The sequence below is a fragment of the Serinus canaria genome, chromosome 3 (genome assembly GCF_022539315.1).
Source record: "Serinus canaria isolate serCan28SL12 chromosome 3, serCan2020, whole genome shotgun sequence".
Lineage (NCBI taxonomy): Eukaryota > Metazoa > Chordata > Aves > Passeriformes > Fringillidae > Serinus > Serinus canaria.
In genome coordinates, this window is record NC_066316.1 from 100,737,147 (window position 1) to 100,755,856 (window position 18,710).

At 37.3% G+C, this 18,710-nt stretch overlaps 1 protein-coding gene across 1 annotated transcript in view; it reads right to left on the minus strand.

The window, feature by feature from the left end:
- The window catches only part of NBAS (NBAS subunit of NRZ tethering complex), a 158,422-nt gene that overhangs the window by 37,332 nt on the left and 102,380 nt on the right, over positions 1 to 18,710 (minus strand). Inside the window, 4 exon segments of the mRNA XM_030236096.2 lie at positions 632 to 721; positions 7,537 to 7,739; positions 7,986 to 8,204; positions 17,610 to 17,944. Coding sequence (XP_030091956.2) covers positions 632 to 721; positions 7,537 to 7,739; positions 7,986 to 8,204; positions 17,610 to 17,944 — 847 coding nt within the window.

Sequence of the window (18,710 nt, forward strand, 5' to 3'; positions counted from 1 at the left end):
TACATGAATTCTGCATTTGTACATCTGGGGGAAAAACAGCTGATTTTTTTTTTTTTATTTTGTTTCTTCCTTTTCTTTACAGGAAGTGAAATGGAAAATGTCAGTGAGACATACAGGCCATTGTGTGATGTGAAGTAAGGACATTCCCAAAAGAGGAGAAAAAATGTGGTGAAGCATCATATAGCATTTGGGAAATTATTTCTGCACTATACTTTACAAATATAGACAAACTTAGATATCTAAATTACAATATCTGACAGTGAATCATTATAATTTGCAATTTATCAACTAAATTGAAACAAAAGCAGTGACATGCTCCTGGCAGATATACAATCTGCAGTAGTCACAGCTGAAAAACCATCTTCTCATTTCACTATAACACACAGTTATCTAAATTTTACGTTCAGTGCTTTCTTCCAAATGATCAAGTAAAGGTTTTTATCAGGGTTCAGATTTCTAACACGAAAAATGGTAGCCCGTTCCAGAATAAAGTCTGAGAAAATTAAGTGCAAACCCATTATATATATATCCATGAAGAAAAATCATCCATATTCAGTATTGTACCTTCAAAGATTTCAGGAGAAGCATCTTTCAAAGTCTTACCCAAAGAATCCATACAGGAAGCTCTTACCCTTTCTCAACGCTTGCATGCACTGCAGAAATTATACCTTCAAGGATTCCAAGTGGATCTTTCTCTGTTGTAGATGAGTCATCATTTCCACTGTTAAGGGAAGACAAAGTTACAATTAAAATGGTCCCTAATACTGGATCTTGTTTTCTGCACTTGAGGATTTACATGAATTGTTCAATAATTATAAGAATGTTCCATTTTCGCTTCTTAACTAGTAGCTTTATTTTTATATCAGAGTAATGCAAAAAGCAACAACTAAGAGTGGGGAAAAAATACTAAAACTCTTAAATGAAACTTGAAAGGAAAAGCATAGTTAAAGTTTAGTGCTTCTAACACAGATTAATTAGGTCAGCAGAATATTCACTTGTAATCTCACTACCTCAAAGACCAATATGAACTAAACAGACCTTAAGTTATACATAAATGTCACCATCCTTTCCGTCCAAATCCTCTTGCAGCATCTCTGTTGGCTTAAATTAGCTCAGCTGTAACCTGACTCAGTAGTATCCTATCTGCTGATTTCTCTGGGGTCAAACCACCATGGAACAGCAGCCTCTGTGCATGTGTGGAATAGAAAAATGTCCACCAACCCCATCAGATGTTTCAGTTAAAACACAGTTTTCTTTTGGAGGTTAAAAGGTTGTGAAATTGGGTGAAAACAGAAACAAACAAACATACAACCCAAAGCTACTCTGGTAGGAGAGCAAGCTTTGCTCCTAACTCAATGAAAGTGACATTTTCAGCTAAGATTTTCCATTATTCAGACTCAGTGCTGAGACAGGGAAAGATTTTGCACTGGTACAACACACAGTGTCTCCCCACAGAAACCACCTGAGCAGCAATGATGCCTGGATGAACTGGAAAAACAACAGCTCTGCCTGGCTTAGCTGCATTCAAGAAAGAGAAAAAAAGGCAAATAGTTCCCAGGTTATCTGACTGGAGATGATTTGGAAAACCCAGGGAAAAGGGTGTTTTCTCCATAGTCCATCACCATACCAAAGCTCTTCTGATACTAAAAATGTCAGCCTCTTCCTAGATCTGCTTTTACCAATAACAAACACATGCCCAGACTACTCTGACTATTCTATCTAAAGCCAAAATACTACACAGCTGATAGTAATGTGCAAAAATAACTATGATAATCCAAAATATTTTTTGTCAAGAGTTAGAGAATATTTACCGTTTTGTCATTTATTACATCAGAAAGATGACAGTGATTGTATCATATGGCATAGAGACCTAAATCATTATAACCTTTAATGTCTTCCTGCATTCAGAATTTTCATCTTTCCTATTTTTATCTTATTAAGTGGTCAGCACTCCAGTGAACAACACTGGATTAAAAATCAATATAACTCTATTCAGAACAGATACAAGATGATTTGTTGCATGATGAAAATTCAGCATGCTCATTTTATAATATTATACTGCACTCCTAAAGTCTGAAATAGGAGTAGAAGGCAAATAACACTGGTCTTTTTCTCAAAAGATACTGTACATATGAATGATAAAAATGCTGTTCTTAGTACCAGTATTAGCATATGGTAGCTAAATAACTTTTTTATGAGTGAAGCGTGAATCTCAATATTTTTCTGAACATCTTCAGAATATCTGGAAACAATCAAATCATAATTTATAGTACAGAATATATAGAAATATTCAGGGTTTTAAACTCTCAGAAACATCATATGTCTCCAAAAGATAAAAGAGATTACCAAAACACACAAAAAATTCATTCTCAGAAGGAAAAAAGAAAAAAAGTATTTTCACAGAAAGGAGATGTAACAAAACTGAACACTCAGTTTAGGAAAAAAAAAATACACCCTTAGGGCAGAAGTGTGGAAATGGTAAAAAGCAGACCAGTATTCAAATAATTATTTTATGCAACTGGCTACATGCATTAGGAGATGGTTTCAATTTCCTTTAAAACATAAAAAGCTAAACAAATTTATTATATGTTCCTAGAGTGAAAACAGATATAAGGCACTTAATTAACTCTCTTTTTATAAGCCACTTTCTAGTGATTTGTTTACAGGCCAGATTTAAATTTTCCATTTTTTGTGCCCTTTTTTCAATTAAGTTCACAATAAAAACACATCTACAATGGGCATTAACGTGGCATATGAAAAGGAAACCTGAATACTTGGAAAGCTTGCACACTAAGAAGAGAATGAGTATTGAAACAGGAACAAACAGGACATTTGCAGCCCTTCAATACTTAAAGGGGATTTTAAGAAAAATGGTGACAGATGTGAGAGTGAATTCAGACTACATATAAGGAAGGAATTTTTTACAGTGAGGCTGGTGAGACACTGGCACAGGTTGTCCAGAGAGGTGCTGGATGCCCCTTTGCTGGAAACATTCAAGGCCAGATTGGATGGGCTCTGAGTGACCTGATCTAGGTGAAGATGTTTCTGCTCATTGTAGGGGGTGTTGCACAAGATAACCTTTAAAGATTCCTTCTAACCCAAACTATTATGGGATTGTAGAGTGTACAGAAAGTGAGTTTTTACTGCTCTACTTGCACTTACTTATGTTTAGTGTACATGAACAACTACCATATCACAGGAAACTGACCAGCAAACCTTGTATTTTGGGTATCCTCAATTTATTGATCAGTTCTGGACAGTCCTAACCCTTGCTCTTCAAAAAAACTTCATCTTTTTAATCAGGAATGAAATTTGTTAGCTCCTGTCACAAGCAGGCTCTGAGCTCCTCAAAAATACCCTGAAACAAAACAAAACCCCTCCAAAAAAACCAAACAAACCCAAACCAAACCAAAATGGGTCAAAAGAAATGTATCTGCAAAAGCTAATGGGCATTTCTGAAAACAAAAAAAAAATCACTGTTTCTGACAATACATCTGTGAAGCTGATTTTCCAGAACAGATGTATGAACTTTTACAGGAAGCTTCAGGTTTGTCAGACACAGACAGGCATCTTTTACTAAGCACAAGGAAAGGAGAAAAAATGTTAATCTAAACAGTAAGCTACAGTTATCTAGAATAAGAAAATATTTAAAAAATCTACAAAGACTGAAAGCTAGCCATTTTTTAAGCTTAATACTGCCTTTACTGCCTAATGGTTAGGGAACTAAAAAGAGATGACAGCTCTTGAGACAAATAATCCTGTCAAGTTTCCACAGATTACTGCCTTGTTCTTTTCTTAATAATTAATGATTAAAAATAAGCAGCTACTAACAGAAACAAATATAATTAATGAAGGATTACTCTTCCACATAGATTATATGCTATTTTATGCCTGTTTCAAACAACAGAACATGATTTAATGTTCACCTCACAACTCCTAGGTATGAGCATGCTGTAATTACACTGATAAAGGCTTATTTTGATTTCAGTGTCAGAAAAAGTGATGCATATTTAATCACATTCCTCAAACAGAATAAAGTACAAAGAACACTTGGAAGAATAAATTAACTTAATCTAAATTTTTTAACCTAATTACTGTATTCATTGAAAATACTCCAGCTTTATTTTCCTCCTTCTGATTGTGCTTTGTCATATTTAAATATGAGGAAAATAAGAAAATAACATACTAATGGTGTTATCATTCAAAGCTGGGGATAAATTTCTTAATGGTAAACCATCATTTCCATTTAACATACCACTAAATCATTATACACAAGTTACAAAATTGCTCTGTATTACCCCTGCTCAAATGAGATGAGGCAATAAAAAACCTGATTTTTTTCCCCCCTGTTAATGTAGCAACTCTAACAAAGTTGGATTTACATTCTTCAGAAAACAGTGGACATTTAACAAGGAACTCAAAATTTCAGCAAACCTTTCCTGCTCATTGCTTGGTGAATACTTTCAAAATTTCATGAAACACTATATCCCTGTGTACATCTAAGAGAAGAACTCTAGGAGCAGCAGGTGAAGGAGACCATAGGGTCTTCAAGAGACAAAATGTCTTTCCTGAGTGACCAACCACAGCCATGCCTGCAGTCATGGATCAAGGAACACTTCCTATCCACTGTGCCACTGATCTTAGGCAAGGAATTAAACTGAGTCTTAGGTAAGACTAATCAGGAGACCATAGCTGCTACAATATTTTGTTTTGTTTTCCATAGGTTCATGGATTCTACTGAAGAGGCAACTGATTTTTATTTATAGTAGCTGTTTCTACAGGCAAACAAGGAAGTGTACAATACATAAATCATGTAAACTATGAAAATATGCTCTGCTGGAGAGCTTTTACACATACCAATGCAAGAGTTTCTGTTTTGAATTTTGTGTGCCAAAACTAGAGTTAAGGGAGACAAAAGTAGTTGAAAAAACTGGAGGACAATACTGCTCTTAAAATTGCAATTTAATGATTTACAAATTCACAAATTACAAGATCCCAGGTTAGGCAAAAAACTATATTATATTTAAAAAAAAAATTCTGTTTCTGAGAAGGCATCAAAGTTGTTAAGCCTGTCATATCATATGCTGCTATAAAATGAAGCCAAAAAGTAACTTCAGCTTTCATGAAGACATTACTTTCTAGAAGGTTCTTCTGTAAGAATGACTATATATGCTAATAACAAAAGATATTTTACTGTGTTTGAAGGGCGGTTGTAGTTAATGCAACTGAAAGAAAGGATGTGTATTTTCAGTCCCAGAAGTGGTGAACTGTTGCCTAATTTTCAAGCAAATCACTGACACTACCATAATTTGTCACATCCATCCAGGCCTCCATCACTTGTGTTTGCAATACCTTAATGGCATTCCTTGTCACCAGAGCTATAGAAAAATCCAAGTTCAGTGTCACAGCCTTCCAACTGCTGCTCTGAAGGTTAATTGTCAAAGAAGGAATTTTCCAACAAAATCTATTTCAAAAGTACCGTATAAAATAACCACACTGTGTAACATATCAAAGCTCCAGTAAATAAACCTAAAAAAGGTATTTCCTTGAAATGTTGCATTTATCAAGTAAAAGTTTGCTTTTCCAGCTACACAGGCAAGACTGCTTCTTTAATTGTAGAAATGCAAGTATTTAAAATGTTGTCATTTGTGCTGCATCTTGAAAGTGAACATCTAAACATAAGATAGAGATTAATCCAATTTTATTCATAACAACAGGAATACCAGCAAGCTTAAGAGATGTTAAGTAACAGCCTTTCTTGTCATTCATCCCTATATTTAGATTATATGTAGTACTTTATAATATTAACCCTTTCTGAATTTCATCATAGGGAGGATATTATCTCAACTATTTTCTATTTTAGCTGATGCTAGGTTTTCCCTTCACGCTCTTTATCATTGTAGTAGACAATGTCCCATTGTTCAGAATGATATACAATTTTCTTTCTCGTCTTTTCCCAAAAATGCAGAAGAGTAGGAGTGGAACATTTCTACTGATCACATAAGGACACAACACACACCAAGCCATCTTAATTGAAACTTCCAACTCATTTGCCCACCTTTGCCACTACAGTTTTCTCTGTGAGACAGTCATTCCCCTCTTTCCAGTCAAGTGCTGCATAGGAGTTGCTGGAGACAGTCACTGTCCCAGAACTTTAAATCAACTCGCAGCCATCCCAGCCTTGCAATGCATATAAAGAACAAGAAATTCAGTTCACAGAGAAGTGTTGATAAGAAGCAGAGTAGAAAGGAGAATTTTGATAGGTTTCTCATACTCTGCATGTTAATAAGACTCATTATATCCAAAATAACTAGACTTTGTGAGCTTTGTATCCAGATACATCATACTGCTAGTCAGGAACAGCAGGACAGTTATTATCTAAAGCTAAATTATTCTTCTTCAAAGGGACAAACCCAGACAAGAAAGACTATTACTTATGTTGCTGTGCAAAAGCTCTATCATCACTGAGGATGCCATGAACACCCTTAAACTGAGTGACAGGAGAAATCAATTTTCTGCCAAAGAGGACTGGAAACAATTTGACAGGCTGCCTTCTTTTCATCTGTGGCACTTCAATCTGCTGTAATATATGCATGCATGCTGAAGAAAAAGTAGAGCCATAGCAAACTTTCCACACTAGACTTCTTTTCCAATTCTTGGTGTATGCATTTAGATCATCCTGCCCATATAATTTTTCTGTATTCAGAACAACAGGATAAATTCTCAAAGTTTTATCTCTCTAAACTGGTCTTACAAGGGCTAAACAGTGTTTACCAGACATCTAACAGCAGATTACTCTTTCATACTTGTTGCATCTCTTTGAAACAGAAATACTTCAGGAGAGTTTTGCATGAAGAGTTAAATGAAAAGTATCTGTCCAATTTAAAACGGATGATATAAAATTATCCTCCCTGTTTCCCTGAGCTCCCTTAAAAAATGAGGGGGAATAAAATATTTTCAATGAACCAAACAAACCTGCACAAAAAAAAAAAAAAAACAAAACAGCTCCCAGAAATGGCTCAGCAAGTTTTTCCAAAGATGGAAACTGTATGACTTCTGGTAGGACACACTGTTGTGGCAGAAGCTATTACTAGGCCTCTGCTGCCCAAATGCCTGCATGAGTTACTATTTCCAATAAACATGCCTTTTAAGTCTGTTTAAGAGGAAAGAATTTTGTGCTATTGTAAATGTTACAAAAATTCCCAAGGGCGCACACAGATTATGGAACAATGCTGTAAAGCCAATGCTTTTAACTAAAAAGTGCCTGTAAGCTCTGTCTGTCTTTGTTCAAATTGCTCAGGCTTCCCCAACTCATAAAAATATAATATGAAATTATTGGTAAACAAAAACATAATCAAAAAACTTTCCTGTTACTGCAAAATCCAGACATTAAAAGCAAACAATTATTCACTGAAAATAAACAAAACAAACAACCAGAAACCACAACAAACCAACACACCAACTCAACCATTGGAAAAAAACCTTCCAAAAATCCAGAAGAAAGATTTTTGTGCTTAATTAAGAAAGTGTGCTTACCTTAATATACCTACAATTTTTTTGATAGCACATTGGACAATATCCTGAGGAGAAAGGCCTAGATCTCCAACAGCCACTTGTAACAACTGCTGCACCATGTCCAGGGGCTGACCATCGATACACATGGCTACTGCTTGCTCATGGATTTTTTCTTTTTGTGACCTTGACAGATCATATAAATAGCCATACTTCTGTAGTGTATCCTGTGAACAGACAGTTGTTGGAACACTAATCAGTGTACTCCTTATTTACAGAGCTGTATCAGTCATCCTTTCTGCTAGGAATTAAAATATCCTGAGAAAAAAAAAAGATTGATGGAACGGAATGTTCAAAACCCAGGTCAACAAAAGCAAAGGTAGAAAATATTAATAAAATATGACAGAAGATTGATGCCTATCACTTCTAGTCATGGTAATACTCAAAGCAAGCACTTGATCAGTAATCATTACCTGTTTGCTGCTTTTCAAATAAGTGATAAAACTGTGAGTGAGTGTTTCCAGATGAGCAAGAGATTGTTGCAAATGATTCAGTGTTTCTTCATAAGCAGCAGATGGATTTTCAGAATCTTTCATGTCATTATCTGAAGTTTTTTTTCTTGATTTCTCACAAAGATGTTTGACTGCCTTAACAGCCTTCTTAGTCACTTCTATCCTGGCTTCAACTGGCAACTGAAAAAGATTGCTCAATTATTTATTCATTCATTACCTATACACTACTATTTGTATTACAGCAGTGCCAAGAGGTCAGGTGGCTCCACAACAGAGCATAAAACTAAATGAAGTATTTAATGGGAAACAACTTTGTTTCTGACTTGTCTTTATTAAAATGATCAGTATTCCTTTACTTTATTCCGCTGTCCTTTTTACTGACTCATGTTCATTTTAAACCATATGAACTTCTTTTCCTAATTATTTTAATTATTTTAGTAGACTGCCACCTTATAATCTTCTGAGAGATGTCTGAGAATTGTTTTACAAGACCGATAACTCAACTAAGATTAGTTTTGTCAGGTTGAGACCACTGTTTAAAATATAAGACATAACCATAAGCAAAAACCCCATAAGGACTGAGAATTTTATATCAATCTATTTATAGCCCAAGTTATACAAAATACTTTTAAAGACCTGTACAACCAGCTGTATTTAGGCATTGAACCGAAACAAAGTCTGACTTTCCTGTTTGGGGAAAGACACAGCTTGGGCTCAAAGTCCAAAACAAAGTGTGAAGTATGATTTCAGACATTCATGTATGATTTGCTCATTTGTAACTTCAAGTACAGTTTTAACAATGCCTGCAATATTCTTTCTAATGGGTGGGAGCATCCTCTGCCTGAACTCTAAACCCGAAGCACTGGGTACTTTAAACATCAGGTGTTTTAGTTACTGCAATACTGAACAAAGACATAAACAATTTTAACTTTCAAGTTGAAATACACAAGGAATAGAATAAAAATGCTTAAATCTGTATGACAGTGAATAGGAAATAAGATGAATTATCATAAAAGAGGGCAAATAAACTGCTACAGCATTATTCATACAAAGTCCAAGAGATGTTTACAGCATGAATTTAACTAGCTACTTCTAAAGCCACAAAAAGTTTGATAAGGATTATTGAATGGAAAGTTTTACCGTTTACAGACTTCCCCTTTCCTCCCCTAGATAAAAAGTCACTAGTGAAAGATCTATATTTAGTCCTGGTTTTTTGTGCTATTACTGTGAATCACACTTATGGTCTACTGGATATTTTAAGGATGAAAGCAAAATGAGTGGACATTATTGTTAGAGCTAAGAAAGTTTGCCAGTTTGAACACAATACAAAGGGAATTTCACCATACAGTTTCAAATGCAACAGAGTTCCATTCCCACTCAAATTAACTGAGTTTGTTACTGTGAACAAGGCCTCAATATCAGGTTTTACTTTAAGCAAGGAAAAATTCATAGCCTCCACATCACATTAAGATCTAACAAACACAGCTGGATTTATATATCCATTTTATAAACACGATAAAAGAAGAAAACAGCTACATATTTCATTTTTTTCTCTTCCATTCTAACATTCAAAATGCAATTAAGAGCAATGCAAAAAGCAAACAATTTAAGTATTCCATCTAACTTATATCCTAGAGAACAGTGTCAATATTGAGAAGGGATATGCCAGTTAAGAAGTCATGTTGCCATAAGCACCTGCAGAATAAAGCATTCAGAATAAAAAAAAGAACAAAGTAAGAAAATACAAGGCTTTTTCACAAGCCCTGCTGTAATTTTGCATTCACATCTGCAAAATGCCAAAATGCAGCACTATGAACATATAATTTCCCTGGTTATTTTATTCTGAACTATGAATAGCTCTCCTCCATACTTCTAGTCAGCTTCAGTAATGAGATTTGGTATTAGAACCAGTGATAAAAATGTAGCTTAGGGGTTAGTTCAAGCTTTGTTTGTATGCAAAATGAAGTTTTATATTTAAAAAGCTTTTACAGTTTAAGAAGATTTTAAAATCTATAGACTATAATGCATAATAAAAAAATCCTAAAAATCTCTTTTTAAACCAAAGAACATCACATACTATTTCACCTCAACAGATTTTACTCCTCAGGGTAAAAGCTCATCTCATGAGCCTGTTCTCCTCAGAGTATATAAGTACTTCTTTATAAAGTATAGTATGAGCATCATTTACTAGTATGTGAAGATGTTGACCCTGCTACTCTTGTTGCCAGTGATTAACATGCAAGTGTGAGATTATGGCAACAGCTCCACTTCTTTTAATAGCACAGGAACCTGGGATCCCAGCAACACTGAAACACAGAATGGGTGGAAGGGGCCAGCAAAGGGCATCTGCTTAAACAGAGCCACCTAGAGCCAGTGGCCAAGGACCAGGTTCAGGTGGCTCTTGAATATCTCCAATGTGGAACAACCCCTCTGTGCAACTTGTGCCAGTGTTCACTCACCCTCATAATGAAAAATGGGTTTTGATGTTCAGATGAACAGCTGGGTGCAGTTCCTGTATCTGCTGCCAAATCACAGAATCACAGAATGGCCTGGGTTGGAAGGGACCTTAGAGACCACCTAGTTCCAGCCCCCTTGCCTTGGGCAGGGACACCTTCCACTAGACAAGATTGCTCAAAGCCCCATCCAACCCAGCCTTGAACACTTCCAGGGATGGGGCATCCACAGCTTCTTTGGGGAGCCATTTTTTCTAATGTCTAATCTAAACCTACTCTCCAGTTTGAAGCCATTCCCTCTTGTCCTGCCTCCATCATGCTCTTGTCTGTCTCCATCTTTCCTGTGGGTTCCCTTCAGGTACTGGAAGGCCACAATTAGGTCACCCCAAAGCCTTCTCTTTTCCAGGCTAAACAATCCAAATTCTCTTGGTCTTTCCCCACAGGAGAGGTGCTCCATCCCTCTCATCTCACCCAACTCTCTGCTACCACTGAGCATGACATTAGATGGCACAGAACACACCTTTGGCCAGCCCAAGTCAGCTGACCTGGCTGTGTCCCTTAACCACTCTCTGCAAACCTGCAGCCTACTCAGGGCTGAGATGTTGAGATAAAAATTAAACCTTGACACCGTACAAGCAGTGCTCAGCAAGTCAAAATCCTAGTGTGGTTTCAGTCACAAATCCAAAGCACAGCCCCACTGAGGCTGCTGTGATGAAAGCTAATTTCATTGGTAACAGACCCTGTAAAATTCATCTGGAAAAAGTTTAAATGGAAGTTTAAGGAAACAGTTAAAGAAAAGGTATTAGTGAAGTTTCCTATTAGTGAAGTTTCCTATTCCATTCTCAAAGCAGATTTAATTAAAATAACTATATAAAGGAAAGGCACAAGAAAGTACCTTGCACTGATACTTGAAAAAGAAGTACTGTCAATATCCAAGAACAAAACAAGGTCAGGCAAGGCAAATCAACTGAACTGGAGCACAGTGATAAAATGAAGCCAAGTAATTCAAAAAGTAACATCTGAAGGCAGTCACGCTCTGTAAGAACATTTCTTATACACCTTCAGGCAATGTCATGCCCTGTCTTTTCCTTAGTGTTTTATACAGCATTAAATCAATCAGCCAGACAAAAGATAGTGAACAGTATTCTGGATTTTTTTCTTTTGACTGAGCTTTTTTTGTACAGTTATTTTAAACAGCATTTAGTGTCTTTAAAGTCAAGAAAATGATGCAGGTTAACGTTCAGTTGAAACAGGTTCTCATTCCACACCTCTTTGGCATGTGGTCAAAATGCGGACATTGTATTCCTGCTTGAGGAAGCAAAAAGGAAAAGAAAATGGTCAAAAGAGTACTACTGACTCAGAGAAAATAAGTCAGCCTTTCAACTGAAATCACTAAGTTGCAGGAAAATTTCTTTTAAATCTTTTAAATCAGAATTTGGGCAAGAAGTTATAAAAGATGGAATGTTAAACAAAAAACATCAGCTGTAATCTGATGGAAGTCTGCAAGAGAGTACCCATGTAAGGAAAATTTCAGCTTCTCCTTCTCTATAGAAAACCAGACTGATGATACCACTTCTTTTTATTCTGCTTTTCCCATCTAAAGCTGTAGCCTTCTCTTCTTCTAATCAACATATTGTGCCAAGCTCCATTTGTAGTGTGTGTTCAATAATGAAAACACAGTGATTTAAAAATATTGTTTTCAGCTGTGTTTTTGTTGTGCTAGGCTTTTTTTCCAGAGTACAGTTTATCAAAAAAACCATTAGGGCAATGACCTATGAGCTCTACAACAGATGGTTCTTTGAAGACATAACCAACTCTCTAGCACAATGAACAAAATGCTGGCAATGAAGGAATTAAAAAAAATCCCCAAACTATCTAAAAAGCTTCACAAAAATCACAGAAACATGAACAAATGGGAAATTATCACAGTAAAAAGTTGATATGATCATTGCTATAATTAACAAACTATGACATCAGTATTATTTAAAAGCAAACAGCGTCTGGGGAAAAAGATGATAGATTGAAAATGCATGCAAAAATATAAGCAGTCATTTCAATGAATATTTGGAATGTCTCCTGTTTAGGAAGAAATCAGTTCCATACACACAAATAGTCTATTAAAATTACAGAGACTGAATGATTTATTGTTTAGTCAGAAAGATTTAAATAGCTAAACAGAGTTAAAAGCATATCTGAGTAGAAGTGCCACAAGCAAGAACCTTCTCAACTGCTTGCAGCAGTGAGCTTCTGTGGTCCAGGGACCAGCCCTTCAGTGTGTGAGGAAGGCACTGACAAAGCCTTAAGGTCTTTGCCTGTTTCATTTACCACAAACACAAAAAAATTTGCATCAATTTGTACTTCTTCAACTACATTAACCATGTTAATTTAGGTCTATGGTTTACTGAAGTCCCACTATGATGCATCTCTGCTCACACAGTTCCCACCACACAATGTGACCATTTAATGATCCCTTAAGGCCTGGGAACTGAATATCATCTTCCAGGTGGTAACTCATTTCTACTGATTGCAAGAAACATGAGAGAAAAGAATCTTTGGCCTCTTAGAGCTCGAAGTACCTAAAACTGTGTCACATCCCGAACTACAGTCAGTATAACAATGTTATTTGCCCTTTCATAACTGCAAACTCCTCGTCCATTTCTCCAAATTTAGATATTCTCTCAATCCCTTTGCCCAGTCAAGCACTGCTCATTCAGTCCCTGCTGGCCCAATTCATGAGAAAGCTAAAACATAGTTTGTGGAAAGGGACAGGTGAATAGAAGGGTCCCTGTCAAAGCTCATCACATTCCTGTCTTTGTCAGGAAGAACAAGGAGTTGCAAAAGCCACCACTAAACCCCTGTGTTTTCATTCCCTTTTGCATAATTACACATTCGGCTCCCAGGTTTTCTGCCATATCCAAGTGACACACAAGCAGAAGCAGCTGCCTATTGTTTTACTGGTCCTCCACTGCCTTTCCTTACTTCTACTGAAATACTGGAACAGCAGAGATATTTTGATGTCTGTTTCCAAAGTTCCAGCAAGGTGACAATAGCAATGCTACCTCTGATGTTGAGCTCATGTAGCCTACAGTGCTATGTAACCAATGTCCCATTACCTTTTAGCACTTGAGACATTTCTTGATTGTTTCTGACCAAAAGGGGTTTTTCCATGGAGATACTGTTCCACAAGAATACCAGTGGAGTGCATCTCATCATCTCCCTGGAATATTCTCTCTCTCTTCTTTCCCACCTTCCCCTTCTGACATTTTGAAGGAGTGAGAGAGATCCAACATTTGTTTTTAGGACTTTTTTGCCAGTTCACCTCTCAGCACTCCTAAAAAACTCACTTCACTATCTCACTGTAAGCTTCCTCTCAGGTTTCCTCTATGAGAGAGAGAAAGCTCAATTGCATCAGTGACAATACAGATTATTTCATGATAATTACCATAATTTTTTGCATTTTGACTAAGTATCAGTATTCCATGAAATACTTAAATATGCATCTGTTGTGGGAATAGGAAACTGATATAGTAAAGTATTTGGCCACAAAACTAGACTGGGAAGAAGTGCTGAATTAGAGATTAAAAGAGTGAGCACATGACCAGGGCAGCCACAAAAGACGTAAAATTTAAGTAACAGGTGCAAACCAAAAGGCTGCTTTTATGTATGAAGCATCTTCCAGGTGAAAGGTAGAGGAAAGAGATGTCAGAGATAATTTTCCAGGGTCTACAATGATAAAATTTCTCATTGTACAATTCTACTTGAGAACTGAACAGGATCCTGAGGCAAAACTAGTTGCAAGCTGTCAATCCCACACCCAGTGCATGGCACATTAGATGATTTGACCAACTGTTTCAAGCATTTCCTTGAGCATCTTTCATGGCCAAAAAGCTAACAGGTTTCTACTACAAAATTCTGCCTGACCACAAACCACAATCATCTTGCCTTTTGTGTTTCTTTCATGCTATTCCTTCTCTCTACTCTCAAGAGGGTAGAGAAATGTATTAGAATCATGAACAGAAACAAAGGAAAATAATCAAGGTGTTTCAAAACAGACACACAGTGGAGGATATCCACTCTCCCCCTGCACCATTCATCTGGAATAAAGGCAGAATAACCTCGAAATACTCAAGAAACATTAACAGCAAGAGTTTCAAGTAGTCAGCTGCAATGACCATATGTAAAGACAGCACTTCCTTCTCATTCGACAAGCCATGCCCTTGATACCTCAGGGTCAAGTTCAGGGTCAAATCTTGCAATTAAGAACTCAAGATGAGTCTGAATCATTGCTCATAAGCATGAAAAAGTACCTTTATGAGATAAAAAGGATCAAAACACCTAAGCCAAGACAACAGTTCTGCTACAAAGGCTTCAGAAACAGCCAAGGGACCCAGAGAAAACATGCTGGTCTACTCAGATCACAGCATAAATTCTCTCCTTAAAAAGTTTCTTATTAACCCAGCTAGCAATATTTTTCACCAAATTCTGATACAGACAGAGGTTAGATGGGTTCTAGTAAACCTATACTAATATTGTGGGAACTTTAAAAGTGTTCAAAGACAGAACAAACTGAAATTCACCTCATTACACATGGCGTATAAATACCTCAGAAAAACTGTCACAAACCAAAATAAAGAAGATAGACACAAAAAGAACCCTGGATACTTTACTGGCTTTTCATTTCAGATAACATTAGTAAAGACATGTCTAGATCTTTTAATAAGGTAAAATCTAAGAAATCTCATTTCTCTTTTGTGCTTCACAGTAAAGATATATAAGAAAGCATGGGTAAAACTTCATGCTAGAAATATCCTTGAAAGTAGGTTTCACTGGGCAAAAAGAAACTCCACATCTGGTAATATCTGTTCAACATATGAAAGTGCATTCTTTCAAAACCAGGCTTTCAGCCAGATGAGATTACAACAGTTTAAAATTTACATTATTACAATGCATAGAAACCACATGCTTTGGGCCAGAATACTTTCTCTGTGGAACATCTTATTCTGAATGCAAAAGCCTGGTACTAAGCACAAGCCTGTGGCACAATGAATTTTAGGATGAGCACAAGTAAATAAATACAACCACACCAGTGTCTGGTGGACTGAGAATGTAACAGGGCACAGACAACCCAGGAGGCTCCTGTAATGCACTGATGACAAGGTCCTTCTCCAAGTCATACAGGAACCAAACAGGAGAGGTGCCATGCTGGAACTTGTTTTCACCAACAGAGAAGGACTGGAGGGGAATGTGACAATCAAGATCAGCCTGGGCTGCAGTAGCCATGAAGATCCTTAGTGCAATGAGGAGGGTGCACAGAAAGTTCACTGCTCTAGACTTCATGGATTTGCCATGGGATAAAGCAAAGAGGGACTCAAAAAGGCTGGCTGATATTGAAGGATAACCTCCTTCAAGCGCAGGAACAACGTATCCCAAAGAAGAAATAGTCAGGCTTTTAAAAATGCTATGACGCCTGCAGGGATTCACAAGGAGCTCTTGGAAAAACTTAAAACACCAAAAAGAAAGCCTAGAGAGGGTGGAAACAAGAACAGCAACTGTCCCAGCAGCCAGCAACCAGGTCAGGAAAGCTAAAGCACTGTTCAAACTAAATCTTGCCAGGAACACCAAGGGCTACAAGAAAAGCTTCTGTAGGTATACTGGTGAGAGAAGAAACACTAGGGAAAATGTGGGTCCTCTCTGGAAGGAAATAAAAGTGGGGTTACCTGAGACATGGAGAAAAGAGTCATTCAATAACAATTTTGCATCAGTCTTCACCAGCAAGTGCTTCAGTCATGCTACCCAAGTTGCAAAAAGCAAATGAAGGGACTGGCAGAGTGAAGAATAACTCCCTGCAGAAAAAGCTCATGCTCAAGACCATCTAAGGAACCTGAAGGTGCGCGGGTCCTGGGTCCTTATGAGAAGCTTCTGTGGGTTCTGAGGGAGTTGGTGCATGAATTTGCTAGGCCACTGTCCATTCATCTGAGAAGTTGTGGCAGTCTGGAGAAATTCCCACTGACTGTAGAAGGGGAAATAACAGTCCTCATTTTTAAGAAAGGATGACCTAGGGAATTGCAGGCTGATTAGTTTCATCTTGGTGACTGGCAAGATCATGGTGCAAATCCTCCTGGAAACTATGGTAAGGCACAAAAAAAGCAGAGGTGGCTGGTGACAGCCAACACACCTTCAGTAAGGGCATATCATGTCTGACAAATCTGGTAGTCTTCTCTGACAGGGTTACAGAACTGGTGGATGAAGAAAGAGGAGCTGCAACTGGTGTCCTTTACCTGGACTGGTGCAAAGCATTTGACACTGCTTGGCATGACACACAAACTGGAGAGATGGCTGTGACAGATGGACCACTTGGTGAATAAAGAATTGACTTGGTTGGCTGCATACAAGGAGTTGCATTAAGGATTCAATGTCCAAATGGAGAGCACTGCCAAGTGTCAGTCCTCAAGGGCTGGTATTGGGACTGGAACTGTTTAACATCTATGTCAAAGACAGGGACAGTAGGACTGAGCCCAGAGGAGGCCACAAAGATGTGCAGAGGGATGGAACAACTCTCCTGTGAAGATAGGCTGAGAACTTGGGCTGTTCAGTAAGGAAAGGAAAAGCCTCTGGGAAGACATTAGAACAGCCCTCAACACTTAAAGGAGGCTGCAGGAGAGCTTTCCAAAGGGCCTGTAGTGATGGAATAAGGGGGATGGCTTTACTGAAAGAGGGCAGGCTTTTATTAGATAGATAGACAGACAGACGGACAGAAGAGATGAGAAATCCTCCATGGCAGGGAGGTTGGAACTTGATGATCTTTAAGGTCTCTTTTAACCCAAACCACTCAATGACTCCATGAAATACACAATATCTTATTCTCAGTTGAATGAGCACAAATGGACTTTTGGGTTCCATCAAAACTCTGACATCCACAGATCTAACTCCCCTAAGTGAATAAAAATCCCTTCTTTTAATACTGGCTGTCATAAAAAGATAAGGTAGGCAGAGCAAGGTTTACAAATTTATCTTTAAATACTGCAAAATGAAAATTGTAACATCTCCTGGGACTTTCTTCTTGATACTATATTGAACTCATATACTATGTGCTTCACTTGAGGAATAAAATTCTTTAAAAATATCTCCTTACCTTTGTGACAGCTTTGGGAGAAAAAGTAATTTCATCAATGAAAGTAGCAATATCATCTGGATCAAGTCTATCAAAGTATTTGGAACACATATCATATGCATGTAGCCACTCATCCATGGTTTCTGGTATTTTTTTAATGAGATGGTGATCACCGTTCCAAAAAAGTTTTTGCAACCACACAGCATAAACAGAACTTGGTGACAGCATGCTGCCATCTTTTTTAGGAATTTTGGGAGCCAGTTTGGAAATAGATAAGATATTTTGACTTGTAAGAATGGGTTCCAATGTTTCCAGAGGGTTTTCATTTTCATCTGTTAGCTTTTTGTAATTAAGACCTAGTGACAGAAGGAGAAAGAGGTAAAAGTTATTCATAATTAAATCTACCCACATTCCACAATTACATGTGAAATAATGAATGCACTAGCATGTCCAGAACTAAAGATTCTAGCCCATCCCCTTTACAAACATAAATACTGACAGAAATATTTTTTGATGTCCTGGTGCATGAGAAATTTCTCAATCCATGGAACATATTTTAACATATGTTAACGTGTGTTGGATAATATATTGCTCCAACAAGGGGGAATGGGTTCAAACTGAAAGAGGGTAGATTCAGATTAGATACATGGAAGAGATCCTTCACTGTGAGGGTGGTGAGTCACTGGAACAGGCTGCCCAGAGAAGCTGTGGATGCTCCGCCCTGGAAGTGTCTACGGCCAGGCTGGGTGGGGCACTGAGCAACCTGGTCTAGTGGAAGGTGTCCCTGCCCATGGCAGAGGATTTGGAACTGACTGATCTCTAAGGTCCCTTCCAACCCCAATCATTCTGTAATTCTATGACACAACCCAAAAAAAAAAGCAGATTCTCAAAGCAGAAAGAGCATATATATAGTATATGGAATCACGCTAAAACTTAAATGTAAATCCCAGAAAACCTCATGCAAGTCAAGGCATAAGTCTTCATTAATTTAAAATGCATTCTGATCATGTAAAAGCTGGTACTTACCACTTACGAAAAATTGCAAGGCACTAACTACAAGTAAACTAAATAAGGTCAGCTAGATATAGGACATGTAGATCCATTTACATCAATATTTATATA